Genomic DNA, 17,668 nt, shown 5'->3' with positions numbered 1-17,668 from the left:
TAAGTAGAATAACAACTCTGATTTTCACCTTCAGGCTCTGAAGTCAATGGTGGAGGATAGATACCGGGAGGCCAAGGAGAAGGCCAAGGAGCAGGTCAGGAAGGCTGCAGCTGTCAGCCTCACGTCGGATATGTGGACATCCATTAACATGGATGCGTATCTGGCGGTGACCTGTCACTACATTAGTGATGAGGACCAGCTCTGCACTTCCTTACTGGGAGTGCAACATTTCCCGAAGGCCCATACAGCTGAGAACCTGGCTGCAGGGCATGCACAGCTGATGGAGGAGTGGGGCATAACGGATAAAGTGAAATGCCTGGTCACCGACGGAGCAGCTAACATGAATGCGTGTGTCAGACAGCTAAACATCAGACACACCGTGTGCATTGCACACACAATTAATTTACTTGTGCGCAAGTCATTTGATGATGTGCCTGGGCGAAATGACTTGCGCCATAAATGCAGAAGGTTGGTGACCCTCTTTCGATCCAGTACATCAGCTAAAGAAAGGCTTGTTCAGGTGCAGGAAGAAATGGGGAGGCAGCCTTACAGAATGATAATTGAAGTTGAGACAAGGTGGAACAGCACTTTCCATATGTTGGAAAGGTTGTATGAGCTCAGAGAGCCAGTGGGAGCAGCCTTAGCCTCCCTAAAAACTGACGTTGCACCTCCAACAGCTTCAGAATACGAAGCAATAAAGGATGTGCTGAATGTTCTCGAGCCATTCCATCAGGCAACAGTTGAAGTCTCTAGCGAGAGGAGGGTGTCTGGATCAAAAGTGATCCCTCTCATAAAAATGCTGCATCATACAGTTTCCTGCAGACTCCCAACCCTGACCACTGCAAGGCAGCTGGGGGACAACCTCATCCGGCGCCTTAAGGAGCACATCCACAACTTGGAATCAGTCAGTGCTCTCACACTGCCAACCTTATTGGATCCGAGATTTAAAAAACTTGGATTTCTAACTCCTGGCAAAACACAAGAGGCAATAAATAGACTGAAAAATGAGTGTGTCAATATGATCAGGAGAGAGTCTCCCCCCTCCCACCTGCAAGCCGTCCCCGTGGATCCGCCAGCCAATCATGGTGAGTCACCTGATCATTGTATTCTCTATTATGATGTTGGTGTTGTGATTTTGAATGTCTTAACCAACCTTCTCACCCTATGTGCGACTGTTATTAGGTGAGCTTTGGCAGCTCCTGGACACATCAGTCACCACCAGCAGGAGCAGCTCCAGCGCCACTGCCGATGCAACGATTGAGCTGGACCGCTACCTGGCAGAGGCAAATATTCTGAGGAATGAGGATCCACTCGTATACTGGAAAACCTGCAAGACGCAGTATCCGCATCTATATCGACTAGCAACAGCATGGCTGTCAACACCAGCATCCTCTGTGCCTTGTGAGAGGGTGTTCTCAAAAGCAGGAGAAATTTTATGTAAACGAAGAAATCGACTGAACCCATCCACACTTGAGAAACTTTTATTTTTAAATAAAAATGAATGAAAATGCAAACTCTTGTATTGCTTTTATTGCAGGTTTGATTAAGAACAAAGCCATGAGTCTTCATGGGTGTTCACATGCATGCACACGTACATATACTATAGATGCATCCGATATTAATTGTTACTGCATAGATCTTCATACCAAATTTCGGCTCAGGTCATATTTTCATTTGAACACCAGATGGCAGTATTCACTGTTTCAGTGAGGCTTCGAGTAGTGAACCTTTTAATGAAGCAATGGGCTGGAAAGCCTCAGTGATTCATGGGGCTTCATTTGACCATCACTACTTGCTACCTCGGCTGCAACACAGATAAATGTCACAGCTCAATAGTCACCAGTCAGCTAAAACAGCCTCAACTTCTATCCTAGCATGTTGCTACTAACTATCACTATTCTGCCGATTAGCGAACTAGTTTTAAGCGCCCATCATTTACACTGAACATGTAGCCTACACACGAAGCACGCAGTAGGCTAATGAGTCTACCGCAAATACATTTTCGATCCAACTCCAAATAGTTATAAAATTTAACCTACACATGTGTCCCGAATCACTGATTAGCGGCACACCTGGCTAACATTAAGTTAATTAGCTTACCTTGGACAGGTGTACGTGATTGAGCAGCTGGTATCTGCTGTGACTGAGCCGCCGGAGCCGGAGGAGTTCTGCTCAGAGCTTCCTTAATCAAATTCGCTGCTTCTCTCAGTATCCAAACCAATGCACAGCAGAACAGCGCCACCTAGTGTATTGGAATATGTTCACAAGCTCTGCGTCAATCCATTATCTGGAATCGATTTGCCTTGACTTGATGTACAAGGTAACCAATCAGGTGTTAGGATCCGCTCACTGACTTTGATGAGTGAGGTTGACAGATAAAATAAATTCATGAAGCAGTGCAACACAGGACCATGAAATAATTAATTAAATAGTGAAATAATAATATGTTTTTTTTACCTGAAATTAATTGGTATTTTAATGAATTAATGACACATTTAATGACACATTTAATGAATTAATGGCACATTTAATTAATTAATGACATATTTAATTAATTATTTAATTATGTATTTATTTATTGAATTTTGGCACATTCCAATTTTAATTAATTAATGACACATTTAATTAATTAATGACACATTTAATTAATTATTTAATGATGTATTTATTTATTGAATTTTGGCACTTTGAAGCAGGATTTGATTACATTTATTATTCTGCCCTGGCATTTTAGAAATCAGAACTTACTGGTGTATTCCTCTCAGCTGTAAAGGGCCATAGTCAGCCCTGTATATTTGGCAGGCGTTTTGCAGAGAGTAAATATTTAGGCACACTGGCTCTCACAAGGATTCGTGAAACTGTCACGTAAATTAATCTATGGCTTCGTGCGCACCAACACGATTTTCTCATGTTTTTCGTGGTGCACACAACGAAATTCAAACCAATGTATTTCAAAAGGAGGATATTTCGTGCCACTCAGAACGTATTTAAAAATACTGCAACTACGGGTTTGATTTTATTTTCATATCATACCCTGACCCTGAACCCGGCCCCCAACAGAACTTCAACCAAGCTCACTGCAGGACCAGGGCCCGGGTGGAGATGACCATAGGCCTGCTGAAAGCCCGTTTCCAGCGCCTACGTCTCCTCAGGGTGACCCCTGAGAAGGCCTGTGATATTACTGTGGCATGTGTTGTTCTTCATAATATTACCACTATTAGAGGAGAGCAACACCCTGCCCTACAAACTGAACACCCAGATGATGACCCCATCCACCTGCAGCTATCTAGGACAGCAGAGCAGTCAGAGACACCGTATGCAATAATCACTTTAGAGTTTAAGTCACCATCATCACCACCACAGCAAATAAAGACATGATGCACATTTCATTTGATCTTCTTTATTTCCTACAAATAAAAGAGATAGTTCAGTTAATGTTCCAGTAGTTAACATACAGTGTATATCATAAGTATTCACCCCCTTTGATGTTTTACCCTTTTATTGCTTTCATAAATCAATCATGGTCAATAAAATGTAGCTTTTTTAACAAAAAAATTATTGGAAAAAACTCTTTAATATCAAAGTGAAAATAGATTTCTATAAAGTAATGTTAATGAAAGAAAATTATATAAATAAAAATAATTGTTTGCATAATTATTCACCCCCTTTTTAATTTAATGGTCTAATTCAATAGAAGTCCATCAAATTGTTGCCAATAGTCTCACAATTAGTGAAATGAAGATCACCTGAGTGGTGTGGGTGTGTTTCAAGTGATTAAGTTGTAAAACACCTGTGTTTGAAGGGTCCAGAGAGTGGTTGATCAGTATTCCTGGCTACCATTACACCATGAAAACAGAAGAACACCCTAAGCAACTCAGGGAAAGGGTTATTGAGAAGTACAATTCAGGGGATGGTTACAAAATAATTTCCAAGGCACTGAACATCCCCCGGAGTTCAGTGCAATCAATTATCAAGAAATGGAAGGAATATGGCACTTGTGTGAATCTGCCTAGATCAGGCCGCCCTCGTAAACTGAGTGACCGTGCAAGTAGGAGACTGGTGAGAGAAGCCACCAAGACCCCTACAACTACTCTGAAGGAGTTACAAGCTTCAGCTGCTGAGATGGGAGAGACTGTGCATGTAGCAACTGCTGTCCGGGTTCTTCACCGGTCAAAGCTTTATGGGAGAGTGGCAAAGAGAAAGCCACTGTTGAAGAAAAGTCATATTAGATCTCGACTAGAGTTTTCCAAAAAGCACATGGAAGACTCCATTGTCAAGTGGAAGAAAATTCTTTGGTCTGATGAGTCCAAAATTGAGCTTTTTGGCCATCAGACAAGACGTCATGTTTGGCGGAAACCAAACACTGCACATCACCAAAAACACACTATCCCCACTGTGAAGCATGGTGGTGGCAGCATCATGCTGTGGGGATGTTTCTCAGCAACTGGACCTGGAAGGCTTGTAAAGATAGAGGGCAGAATGAATGCTGCAAAATACACTGAAATCCTGGGGGACAATCTTTTTCAGTCTGCAAGAGAACTACGTCTTGGGAGAGGATTTATTTTCCAGCAAGACAATGATCCAAAACATACTGCAAAAGCTACACAGGAATGGTTAAAAAAGAACCAGGTAAATGTTCTGGAGGGGTCGAGTCAAAGCCCAGACCTCAATCCTATAGAGAATTTGTGGCTGGACTTGAAAAGGGCTGTTCATGCCCGATACCCGCGCAACCTGACAGAGCTTGAGCAGTTTTGCAAAGAAGAATGAAGCAAAGTTGCAGTGGGCAGATGTGCAAGACTGATTGAGACCTATCCACACAGACTCACTGCTGTGATTGCAGTCAAAGGTGCATCTACTAAATACTGACTTGAAGGGGGTGAATAATTATGCAAACAATTATTTTCATTTATATAATTTTCTTTCATTAACATTACTTTATAGAAATCTGTTTTCACTTTGACATTAAAGAGTTTTTTCCAATATTTTTTTTGTTAAAAAAGCTACATTTTATTGACCATGATTGATTTATGAGAGCAATAAAAGGGTAAAACATCAAAGGGGGTGAATACTTATGAAAGGCACTGTATGTGTGAATAAAACAACTGCACAGTCAAACAGCCACTTAATATTTAGGCTACTTTACAATGTAAAACATGATCAACATGAAGTACCTCCATGAGATAATGCCGAGGTCTGACCTGTTTGAACAATGTTTTTATATTTCATCTTAAGCTGCTGCCCCGTGCGCTTCTCCCCCGCAAGATTTCACCTAAATAAAATAACTTACTAGGCTGCTATTCAGACAGTTTTTCCCTGTAATATTATTACGATTACAAAGGACTACATTTAAACTTACGCGTTGACCCGGGCAGCAGTGTTCTCCATGCCATATCCCTCTCTTTTGCAGTTGCAGCAGTGTTGCAGTTCTTTCTAAAAATGTGTTCAAACTCGCCATATGAGCGCGTTAAAAACTACCAGTTCAAAAACGCAGCCTTTCGTTTCCCCGTTTCCATGGTGACTTGTCGAATCGGGGTTCCATTGATGCTGTCTTTTCAGAGTTGCGGTGCATGCGCTTGACTCCGGGTCAAATTACTCTGAGTTAATTAAACCAACTCAAATCAGCCATTGTGAAACCGAAAACTCAGAGTTTTCTATCTCAGAGTAGATAACTCAGAGTTGCGGAAGAAACTCAGAGTTTCTTGAAGCTGCTTCGTGAAACAGGCCCCTGGATCATTACTCCCACCCCAACCACCCCTACTGGCCATATGCAAAGTGCAACTAGCAAAACACCTGTTTGAGTCTGAGCAGTCTCCTATCCTGCTTCCCGGTAATATTCTAAATTGAGGAATTCTTCTGGCATTGTAACAGTTCTGTCGTGCCAATCCTCTAGCCATGTAACGCCTGTGCTGAGAATTTCAACCACTGCATAAACATGTTTGTGTCCCACTTAGCAGTTTTTAATTTCTCCAAATCTCTCCTGTAGCGCTTATCATCATTTAACTGCATTTTGATTTTCGCTTCTTTTGCTGTCATCTTGTGTCCTGTTCTGTGGCCTGTGGTGTATGTGCACCTTACCTTACCCTTCTAGTCACCGTCCCCTCTCCATGGCATTCTTTTCTATGTGGGAAGCTTAACCAGTGCTTACCTACAGATCCATTTTCTACAAAAACAGTCATTAGTGCATAGTCATACATCTCTGCCTTTACATATTGTACATACAATGCTTCCCCAATCACCCCATTAACTATAATTCCCATGTTAGTAACGAGTGTGATCACAGATAAACCACAAAATTATAAGGAACGATCAAAATTATAAGGAATGATCAGATATTAGGACTGATCAGATATTAGGACCTCCCCCCTTGCTAACCCACAAAGGGTTAGCAGTAAAGGAAAAGAGACTAGGCCGGACGGCCCTGCGACCTCAGTGTCCGACACGTCAAAAAAAGGAACACAAAACTGCACCCACAGATATCCATGTGGTTTGTAAACAACCAAAGCTCCAGTATGGAATAGAAAGAGACCTTTCTTTAAATACTTAGTCACCATTTGTACAACCAGACAGTTGAACCACTTCAAAATGAACAGCTTGGTAAAAAGAATCATACATAACACGACCCCCAGCGCCCATTTCTCCCCTTCAACTGGATATCACGAACATCCACCGGGATGTGCGAGTCATCCTTGCTATTGGCCTCTTTCACCTATTGAAAAATAAGTCTGTAGATGTTAGTTAATGCTCTGAAGTAATCACCCAACTCTCCTGTCAGCTGTGGTAAAGAGGGTCCCTCTGCAGGGCCCCTGTGCTGTAGCATTGGCATGGGACGTCCCATAAGCGTTTCATGCGGGGTCAGGTGGGTTATTCTGTTAGTCTGGGAACGCATAGCCATTAAAGCAATAGGCAATGCATCAAGCAAGGTTAGTTTGTTGTTACTTTCACCCACAATTTTTTCAATTTTTGTTTTCAAAATACCATTCGCACTCTACAGAGCCTCGTGACTGAGGATGATACACACAACCAAACTTCCGTTAATTTGCAGCCTCTGAAACATTTCTCCGATCACTCTGTTCAAAAAATGAGGGCCAAAGGTAGTGTGAACATCTTCCTAACATTATATCTTGAGCAGTGCTGACATAAAGACGACTCTCTATCCACCATTGCTACCATATAAGGTGACCACCTGGGGTCTGGAACAGTGGTCAGGTTCATGTGTAAGCTTTACGGCGACAGTTAATAATGACAGTGGGATAACAAAATGGCCATGAGAGCCACTCCAAAGGCCTTCATGTGGAGTTACAGTTCTTATCGCCCCTCTTTGCTGCCAGAGACCTTTTTCAGCCTCTGGAGCTGCATTTTGAGCTTCAATCAATGATGTTAGATTAGTTATTGGTGCACAGTCTTCCTCAACTAAAATATGTCCCTGCACCGCCTGTCCAGTGGCCCTGCTACTGCATCGGCTAGATTGTTACCTCGTGCGATTACAGATGTACTATTCTGATGTGCTGTACACTTAACTTCCTACACCAAGTAGCACTAAAACACAAGGTAGGAGTAGGACACAAAGTAGGACAAAGACAAGAAATAGAAATAAAACGCCAAATAGAAACAACACACAGAGGAGAACTAGGAGGAGTGCTGAACAAGAAGTCTGGGATTGGAAGAACTCTGGAGAAATATACATCAGCTGGGACCAAATCCCATATGGAGTACCAGATGATCAGGTAGCACGACATCTGGGATGGATAGAATCAGGACGAGTTGCAGGATCACTTCCCTATTTTGGACAAATACCTAATGCTCAGTATATAGCTAGAAATAGCCGTTGGATAAACCTTCTCTGGTACAACCAACAGAGATTCATCAATTATACCATAAAGGGTATATCATTGGTACGGGAACAATTGCATGCCACATCAATAATGACCCTCCAAAACAGGTTCATTATAGAGTCCTTCATGGCCCCACATCAAGGAATATGCGACAAAATAGGAGATGAATGCTGCACTGAGATACCCCTGCACACAGGAGCTGATGGTAATTTAACTTGGCTACTGACTGAAATGGATCGAATGAGAGATGAGAATGTTCGTAATTCTAATTGGAATACTCAGTTAACCAGAATGTGGGACTGGTTGACCAAAGGGGGGTGGTTGCATACTTTGAAGATGATTGGAATAGCAATTGGAATGTTTATCCTGGTGGTGTCCATGGTGGTCTGTTGCATTGTACCAATACTGCGCCTCATGATTATTACTTTGTTTCAAAAGATCACTGGCCAGTTTCCAGTAGTACAGGTGCAGCATGCAGAACAGGTTAACGCGATATCAACATGTAGTAATGAAAACAACACTGAGACGGTGCCTGTGGTACTGTATGAAGAGATGGTACCATATGAAGAAATGATACTATACGAGGAAATGGCACTTCCACTTCCAGAGGTGGTGCCCGACCTCTAAGTCCCCCTCCTCTCTCCAAAGGTATGTACAATTGTAAATATGCTGACATATGTTTATATATATACAGCATAGGACTGCATGCTGTGTATGTATGTAAGCACACATTGTTTATGTATCATATCATACAACCTCCCTACAGACTGTAAATGGCGGAGGCATATTTGTCTGCATGGCAGAGGCCCCCACCAGCAGCCAACTGGACAGGTCCTGCCCCTAGGGAGCCAGAAGCGGCACAAACACCAGGCATGGCGCCCCGTCCCTGTGTTCTTCTGCCCTTATTTCTCCCCAGGCCGAGCCCATGGTGGACCGCCTGTAGCAGGGGGAGAAAGGGCCGCTTGTCCAGGGAGTAGGGAGTCCTCGGATGGTCCGCGCCTTGGCACCACCTAGACCAGAAATACGACCAGCGGAGCCAGGGCCAAGTAGGGAGACGTCCAGACCAAAGGTTCGGCATGAGAGACCTATCACTCTCGATGACCTGAGGACGAGGCCACCTGCGTTTTTTCCTGCTTCAGAGGATGACCACACGCCAACGACACCGGAGCCAAGGGTGGACAGCAACAACGTGGCCCCACCAGCCAGGCCACAGGTCCTCAGGCGGACCCAATTGCCACCAGCTGACACCTACAGTGCCTCAGACAAAGCTCACCTGCTTGCCTTCCTCTTAGATGTGTTTTTTTGTATTCATTGAAGTTCACACTGAGTTAGTTACGTGTCTGTTGTGCTTATATCCACCATATTCCCATGTTTACTATTAGATGTGATATTATGTATGTACTCATTATATCGTGTGCTTATTTGAGTTGTGGTCACTTCTCATACATACACATACATACATATATATATATATGTCCACTCATACATGCAGACATGCACACGCACATGCACACAAATACACTTCATGTATTCATTTACATATCACACTGGGTAGTATTAGTTTGTTTGATTTTGTTTTGCTTCTCTTGTTGCATGGTGAGGCATTTTACCTTTCTGGCGGCCTAAGACGTAAACACCCAGAGCCATTATTAAATCTGAGCCAAAAGAATATCACAAGAGCCCAAAAGTATCTAGTGTCAGAGAGGTTTCCCTGGTCATGTTTCAGGAGTAGCTAGGGGCCGGACAAGGACGATCACTGGGTGCTCAGGATGGGATAGTCCCGGGGGGAATCTGACAGAGCTAAAAACCCTGTTCAAAAAATTCTAACCATGTTGCCCAGTTACCTTTGTAGCTGAGCCTCTGTCAGTACGTGATCCTCATTGTCTGGAAGTTTTCTTTCACCTGTTTGCTCACAGTCATCACACTGTCTGATATTAATGCTGTTTCACATTTGTTGTAGTCAGATGTCCCAGATGATGGAAAGGTGTGGCTCTTTTAGAGCCAAAGGGGGGACTGTTGTGGAAAACCCAGTACTTTCTGTAATCTAACAGAGATGTGTGCTTCAATGTGTGACTGCCAGATGTCCTGAGATGCACTGACTGTGTGTTGACTGTGTAGTTTTAATATGTGTGTAATGACCAGCAGTGTGACCTTGTACCCAGCGATTGCCAGGTGGTCCTGGCCTACGTGCAGAATGACCAGTAAAAGGAACGTGTGGTTAGGACTGGCATGAAGCCCGGGAGAAGATACTTCTCTTTTCCTAAGAACAACAGAACAAAAGAAGGGAGGGCTGGGGGAGTGACAAAGCCCCCAGCCAGAATAATATAAAAAGCCTGTGAATTTGGGCACATTTCACACATGATCCCGGGATCGTCTCTCATCCGTTTGTCCTGTTCTTGAACAGAATAAACAGGTGTTTTTCTTTTGGGTATCTGAAGATTTGACTTCTGGACTCCTTTGCTGTATCAGCTGGTGAGACTTAGATTATTTTACTCAAGAACCTAGAAATAATTATTAAAGTGTCAATGATTTGAACAGGCAGCCATAAGAGATCAATAAGTAGTGGACAATTGATCCAAAGCCACTGCACCTCAACGTCTTCTTTTACATCCTGTACACTTGTTGAACACTATCAGCTGCTCAGTAAACAGGACAAATGCTCTAATGGTTCATCTCAAGGTGCTATACGTCTGTAAATAAATGTAAATAAATAAATGACAATCATGGTTGCACTTCTCAAAGATAAATCTGTTGATCTACAATCCTGATCCTTTCAATAAGAACTGCTCTGGAGCCAAGTCATGGTCAGAAACAGTAAAAATAGATTCAGCTTGAACAAACTCACTGTTATCCAGACAGAAACACTGCCAGCAATGATTGCCATCACATATTCAGTGCACTCTCTTCAGTAAAGCAATTTACAATTAAATTTGCCCCAATGAGAACAAATTCACCTTCATGCAGCCCCAGACATGCAGTGTTGAGTTTTCCTCGGCCTACAAAGCTGTCTTCTGCTTGAGAGCTGCTGCTGTTGGGACCAAATTTCTCCACAGGGAATGTTAAGTTTAGTCTCAACTTTATAAATTTTAAAGGAAAACGAGCCTGCAGCTTGATCAAATAAAGACTATAGAAAGATTAACAAGAAAATCAGTCAGAGAGGTCAGTACTCCACCAAGGCTGTCGAATAAATAAATAATAAATAATTTGTGGTCCTCAGTGGTGGATTTGTAGTACGATCACAATCATGTGATCATCAGCAAGCAAGTGATGCAGTATTCACTTGTTGTCATGGTTACAGTGTGATGCTATCTCACAGTGACAAAGAAATCTTTAACAAATCTGTGGATCCAGACTATAAGCTGCATCACTGCCAAAATCTAACCACTTGGTCTTTGTGTCATTTCTGACCTTCCCTGAAAATTTCATCCACATCCATTCATCTGTTTTTGAGTAATTTTGTTAACAAACCAACACTGATCATCACATAACTCTGTTGTATTCCTTAGCAGAGTAATAAATATACTGCAGCTGACTGAATCCTTTCACAGCCAGAGAATGAAGAGGAGAGAGAAATAAAAAGTGAAGCACTGTTTGAAATGATTTGAGATCTGTCTGGATGTCTCTGTGCTGCTTTCCAACACCAGGTAGGGGCTAAATAAGATGGAGGAAGAGAAAAATAAAACATCTCACTCAAGAAATAAGTCCTAAATTAAAGGTGCAAGCAGCGATGGACGGGTCCTCGCATCCACGCTGGTCGTGAATCCACGCACGTCCACCAGGTGGCGCTGTGACTGAGAGTGTATGTCGGCCTCTGAATCGCATCTGGACCAGAGTCCAATCATACATTTAAAATTTCAGCCGGACTGTAGCATGTTCAGAGCAGTTATAGAGCATTTCCTGTCTATCCACCAGGTGGCGCTGTAACTCAGAGTGTATTTCAAACAGTGGATGTGATGAGGGCTGGACTCTGATCACTCATGAAAAGTTTCAGGCTGATTTGATCATGTAGAGGCCAGTTATACAGCATTTACTGTCCCTCCATCAGGTGGCGCTGCGACTGAGAGTGTCTGTTGGCCTGTAGATGTGATCAGGATTGGATTGTGATCACACATGGAAAGTTTGAGGCAGATTGGAGCATGCAGAGGAGAGTTATACAGCAGTTGATGTTTCATGGCGAAGCATCAAAACGCTGATGGTCGCCATGGCCACGCCATTTGGCTTCTGGTTAAACTTTTGATAACTTTTCCAAACCAAGTCCTGCTGTGTGGACTGACAAAATTTCAGGTCTCCTGGAATTATCCCCCAGGAGGTATTAACTCTCAAAAATGAGAAAAATCATCAAAAATCTCACAATTAATCCAAGATGGCCGACTTCCTGTTGGGTTTAGGACATGGCTCCAAGAGGCTTTTTTGTGCGTCCTGATGTGCTCTATAAGCCTCCCAAATTTCATGGATGTAGGTGAAACGTGCTGGGGGGGCTGTTTGTTAAAAATACTGTAGGGGGCGCTATAGCATGTGCAGTGCCGAGATGCATACAGTGTTGTTCCTTGGGTCAATGGTGATGTGTGTGGTAATTTTTGTGAGCATTGGAGTATTCCTAACCTGTCAGAAAGGGCTTTGTTTTTCATGGCGATATTTGGTTGCTACGGCAACAGCGTTACATGAAATGTCACACCCTTCACAGTGTGGGATTGTCAAGAGGTGAAGACTCGACTGACCAATTTCCAGCATGATATCACCAAGTTTGGGGCCATTGTACCTGAAAATATAAGGCCTTAAACTTACTATTACCAACAGGTGGCGCTATGACTTTTTCAAAATTTATGAGTGTGGATGTGTTCAGACTGGACCTGGTATCCAGCATGTGAAGTCTGAGGCAGATAGGATGTTGTTCAGCTGAGATATGAATCGTTAAATTTTCATGGCGAAACATCGAAATTGGTTTGGCCGCCACAGACACGCCCTTTGATGACAAGTCACCATTTTCACTGGGATGCATCATCAATGTGTTTAGGCTGTTGTCACTGCATTTGAAGTGAATATGATCAACCGGGTAACAATAGGGCATGAAAGTGTAAAAGATGTCTATTTCCTGAAACCACAAGGTGGCGCTATGACTGTCAATGAATATCCCTATGTGGATGACATCAGGACAGGACTGTCATCATACATGTAAAGTTTCAGGCAGATTGGAGCATGTTGAGAAGAATTAGACACCAATTCCTGTTTCATGGCGAAGGATCAGTTGTTTGAGGCTCCGCCATGCCCACACCTTTTGGCTTCTGGTTGAGTTTTTGATAACTTTTCATCAGAAAGGTCTGGTGCATGTACTGGCCAAATTTCAGTTCTCTCAGACTTATCCACTAGGAGCTATAAATTTTGACAAATGTACAGCAAATTCAAGATGGCCGACTTCCTGTTGGGTTTAGGGTGTGGCTGTGATTGACTTTTTGGTGTGTCCTGATGTGGTGCATATGCCCACCAAATATTGTAGCTGTAAATAAAACATTGTGGAAGTTGGCCTAATGACCACTGTTTCAATTTTGCAGGTGGCGCTATAGAGCCATTTTTTCACACATATGCGCAACTCCCATAAAATATCAAATTTTTCGCCAGTCCTGATGTGCACGCCAAATTTCACGCGTTTTGATTCATGATAAGGCCGCCAAAAAGGCAAGTCATTTCCCGAGGAGCGATTAAGTTTGAAAAATTTACAGCAAATTGAAGGTGGCCGACTTCCTGTTGGGTTTAGGGCGTGGCTGTAATTGACTTTTTGGTGTGTCCAGATGTTCTGCATATGCCCACCAAATATTGTAGCTGTACATGAAACATTGTGGCAGTTGGCCTAATGACTACTTTTTCAAGTTTGCAGGTGGCGCTATAGAGCCATTTTGCCACGCACATGCGCAACTCCCATAAAATATCAAATTTTTCGCCAGTCCTGATGTGCATGCCAAATTTCACGCGTTTTGGAGTATGATAAGGCCGCCAAAAAGCCAATTTACTTTACGGGAGAAAAAAAAAAAAAAAAAAAATAATAATAATAATAATAATAAACCCTAGGGTTTCAATAGGGTCCTTGGCACCGCTGGTGCCTTGGACAGTCGGTGCCCTGGCACCGCCTGTCCTTCGCACCCTCGGTGCTCGGACCCTAATAATTAAAGCTGCAAGCAGCGATGGACGGGTCCTCGCATCCACGCTGGTCGGCGAATCCATGCACGTCCACCAGGTGGCACTGTGACTTAGAGTGTGTGCTGGCCTCTGAATCACATCTGGACCAGAGTTTAATCACACGTAAAATTTCAGCCAGATTGGAGCATGTTCAGACTAGTTATACAGCATTTCCTGCCCATCCACCACCAGGTGGCGCTGTAACTCAGAGTGTATTTCAAACAGTGGATGTGATGAGGGCTGGACTCTGATCACTCATGAAAAGTTTCAGGCTGATTTGATCATGTAGAGGCCAGTTATACAGCATTTATTGTCCCTCCAAAAGGTGGCGCTGCAACTGAGAGTGTCTGTTGGCCTGTAGATGTGATCAGGATTGGATTGTGATCACAGAAGGAAAGTTTGAGGCAGATTGGAGCATGCAGAGGAGAGTTATACAGCAGTTGTTGTTTCATGGCGAAGCATCAAAACTCTAATGGTCGCCATGGCCACGCCATTTGGCTTCTGGTTAAACTTTTGATAACTTTTCCAAACCAAGTCCTGCTGTGTGGACTGACAAAATTTCAGGTCTCCTGGAATTATCCCCAAGGAGGTATTAACTCTCAAAAATGAGAAAAATCATCAAAAATCTCACAATTAATCCAAGATGGCCGACTTCCTGTTGGGTTTAGGACATGGCTCCAAGAGGCTTTTTTGTGCGTCCTGATGTGCTCTATAAGCCTCCCAAATTTCATGGATGTAGGTGAAACGTGCTGGGGGGCTGTTTGTTAAAAATACTGTAGGGGGCGCTATAGCATGTGCAGTGCCGAGATGCATACAGTGTTGTTCCTTGGGTCAATGGTGATGTGTGTGGTAATTTTTGTGAGCATTGGAGAATTCCTAACCTGTCAGAAAGGGCTTTGTTTTTCATGGCGATATTTGGTTGCTACGGCAACAGCGTTGCATGAAATGTCACACCCTTCACAGTGTGTGATTGTCAAGAGGTGAAGACTCGACTGACCAATTTCCAGCATGATATCACCAAGTTTGGGGCCATTGTACCTGAAAATATAAGGCCTTAAACTTACTATTACCAACAGGTGGCGCTATGACTTTTTCAAAATTTATGAGTGTGGATGTGTTCAGACTGGACCTGGTATCCAGCATGTGAAGTCTGAGGCAGATAGGATGTTGTTCAGCTGAGATATGAATCGTTAAATTTTCATGGCGAAACATCGAAATTGGTTTGGCCGCCACAGACACGCCCTTTGATGACAAGTCACCATTTTCACTGGGATGCATCATCAATGTGTTTAGGCTGTTGTCACTGCATTTGAAGTGAATATGATCAACCGGGTAACAATAGGGCATGAAAGTGTAAAAGATGTCTATTTCCTGAAACCACAAGGTGGCGCTATGACTGTCAATGAATATCCCTATGTGGATGACATCAGGACAGGACTGTCATCATACATGTAAAGTTTCAGGCAGATTGGAGCATGTTGAGAAGAATTAGACACCACTTCCTGTTTCATGGCGAAGGATCAGTTGTTTGAGGCTCCGCCATGGCCACACCTTTTGGCTTCTGGTTGAGTTTTTGATAACTTTTCATCAGAAAGGTCTGGTGCATGTACTGGCCAAATTTCAGTTCTCTCAGACTTATCCACTAGGAGCTATAAATTTTGACAAATGTACAGCAAATTCAAGATGGCCAACTTCCTGTTGGGTTTAGGGTGTGGCTGTGATTGACTTTTTGGTGTGTCCTGATGTGGTGCATATGCCCACCAAATATTGTAGCTGTAAATAAAACATTGTGGAAGTTGGCCTAATGACCACTTTTTCAATTTTGCAGGTGGCGCTATAGAGCCATTTTTCCACACATATGCGCAACTCCCATAAAATATCAAATTTTTCGCCAGTCCTGATGTGCACGTCAAATTTCACGCGTTTTGGTTCATGATAGGGCCGCCAAAAAGGCAAGTCATTTCCTGAGGAGCGATTAAGTTTGAAAAATTTACAGCAAATTGAAGGTGGCCGACTTCCTGTTGGGTTTAGGGCGTGGCTGTAATTGACTTTTTGGTGTGTCCAGATGTTGTGCATATGCCCACCAAATATTGTAGCTGTACATGAAACATTGTGGCAGTTGGCCTAATGACTACTTTTTCAACTTTGCAGGTGGCGCTATAGAGCCATTTTGCCACGCACATGCGCAACTCCCATAAAATATCAAATTTTTCGCCAGTCCTGATGTGCATGCCAAATTTCACGCGTTTTGGAGTATGATAAGGCCGCCAAAAAGCCAATTTACTTTACGGGAGAAAAAAAAAAAAAAAAAAAAAAAATAATTAAAGCTGCAAGCAGCGATGGACGGGTCCTCGCATCCACGCTGGTCGGCGAATCCATGCACGTCCACCAGGTGGCACTGTGACTTAGAGTGTGTGCTGGCCTCTGAATCACATCTGGACCAGAGTTTAATCACACGTAAAATTTCAGCCAGATTGGAGCATGTTCAGACTAGTTATACAGCATTTCCTGCCCATCCACCACCAGGTGGCGCTGTAACTCAGAGTGTATTTCAAACAGTGGATGTGATGAGGGCTGGACTCTGATCACTCATGAAAAGTTTCAGGCTGATTTGATCATGTAGAGGCCAGTTATACAGCATTTATTGTCCCTCCAAAAGGTGGCGCTGCAACTGAGAGTGTCTGTTGGCCTGTAGATGTGATCAGGATTGGATTGTGATCACAGAAGGAAAGTTTGAGGCAGATTGGAGCATGCAGAGGAGAGTTATACAGCAGTTGTTGTTTCATGGCGAAGCATCAAAACTCTAATGGTCGCCATGGCCACGCCATTTGGCTTCTGGTTAAACTTTTGATAACTTTTCCAAACCAAGTCCTGCTGTGTGGACTGACAAAATTTCAGGTCTCCTGGAATTATCCCCGAGGAGGTATTAACTCTCAAAAATGAGAAAAATCATCAAAAATCTCACAATTAATCCAAGATGGCCGACTTCCTGTTGGGTTTAGGACATGGCTCCAAGAGGCTTTTTTGTGCGTCCTGATGTGCTCTATAAGCCTCCCAAATTTCATGGATGTAGGTGAAACGTGCTGGGGGGGCTGTTTGTTAAAAATACTGTAGGGGGCACTATAGCATGTGCAGTGCCGAGATGCATACAGTGTTGTTCCTTGGGTCAATGGTGATGTGTGTGGTAATTTTTGTGAGCATTGGAGTATTCCTAACCTGTCAGAAAGGGCTTTGTTTTTCATGGCGATATTTGGTTGCTACGGCAACAGCGTTACATGAAATGTCACACCCTTCACAGTGTGTGATTGTCAAGAGGTGAAGACTCGACTGACCAATTTCCAGCATGATATCACCAAGTTTGGGGCCATTGTACCTGAAAATATAAGGCCTTAAACTTACTATTACCAACAGGTGGCGCTATGACTTTTTCAGAATTTATGAGTGTGGATGTGTTCAGACTGGACCTGGTATCCAGCATGTGAAGTCTGAGGCAGATAGGATGTTGTTCAGCTGAGATATGAATCGTTAAATTTTCATGGCGAAACATCGAAATTGGTTTGGCCGCCACAGACACGCCCTTTGATGACAAGTCACCATTTTCACTGGGATGCATCATCAATGTGTTTAGGCTGTTGTCACTGCATTTGAAGTGAATATGATCAACC

At 43.2% G+C, this 17,668-nt stretch overlaps 1 protein-coding gene across 1 annotated transcript; it reads left to right on the top strand.

Annotated features, from left to right (window-relative positions):
• The first annotated feature begins 46 nt into the window (after positions 1–46).
• Positions 47–1,505, top strand: LOC127535701 (zinc finger BED domain-containing protein 4-like). Its single transcript, XM_051954244.1, has 2 exons — positions 47–1,085; positions 1,183–1,505. Exons 1-2 carry the CDS (start codon positions 47–49, stop codon positions 1,503–1,505), a joined length of 1,362 nt encoding a protein of 453 aa, XP_051810204.1.
• The last annotated feature ends 16,163 nt before the right edge of the window (positions 1,506–17,668 follow it).

Source organism: Acanthochromis polyacanthus, chromosome 1 (genome assembly GCF_021347895.1).
Source record: "Acanthochromis polyacanthus isolate Apoly-LR-REF ecotype Palm Island chromosome 1, KAUST_Apoly_ChrSc, whole genome shotgun sequence".
NCBI classification, from domain to species: domain Eukaryota; kingdom Metazoa; phylum Chordata; class Actinopteri; family Pomacentridae; genus Acanthochromis; species Acanthochromis polyacanthus.
Note: the sequence above shows the minus strand (reverse complement) of the source record. Positions and strands in the feature narration are given on the sequence as shown.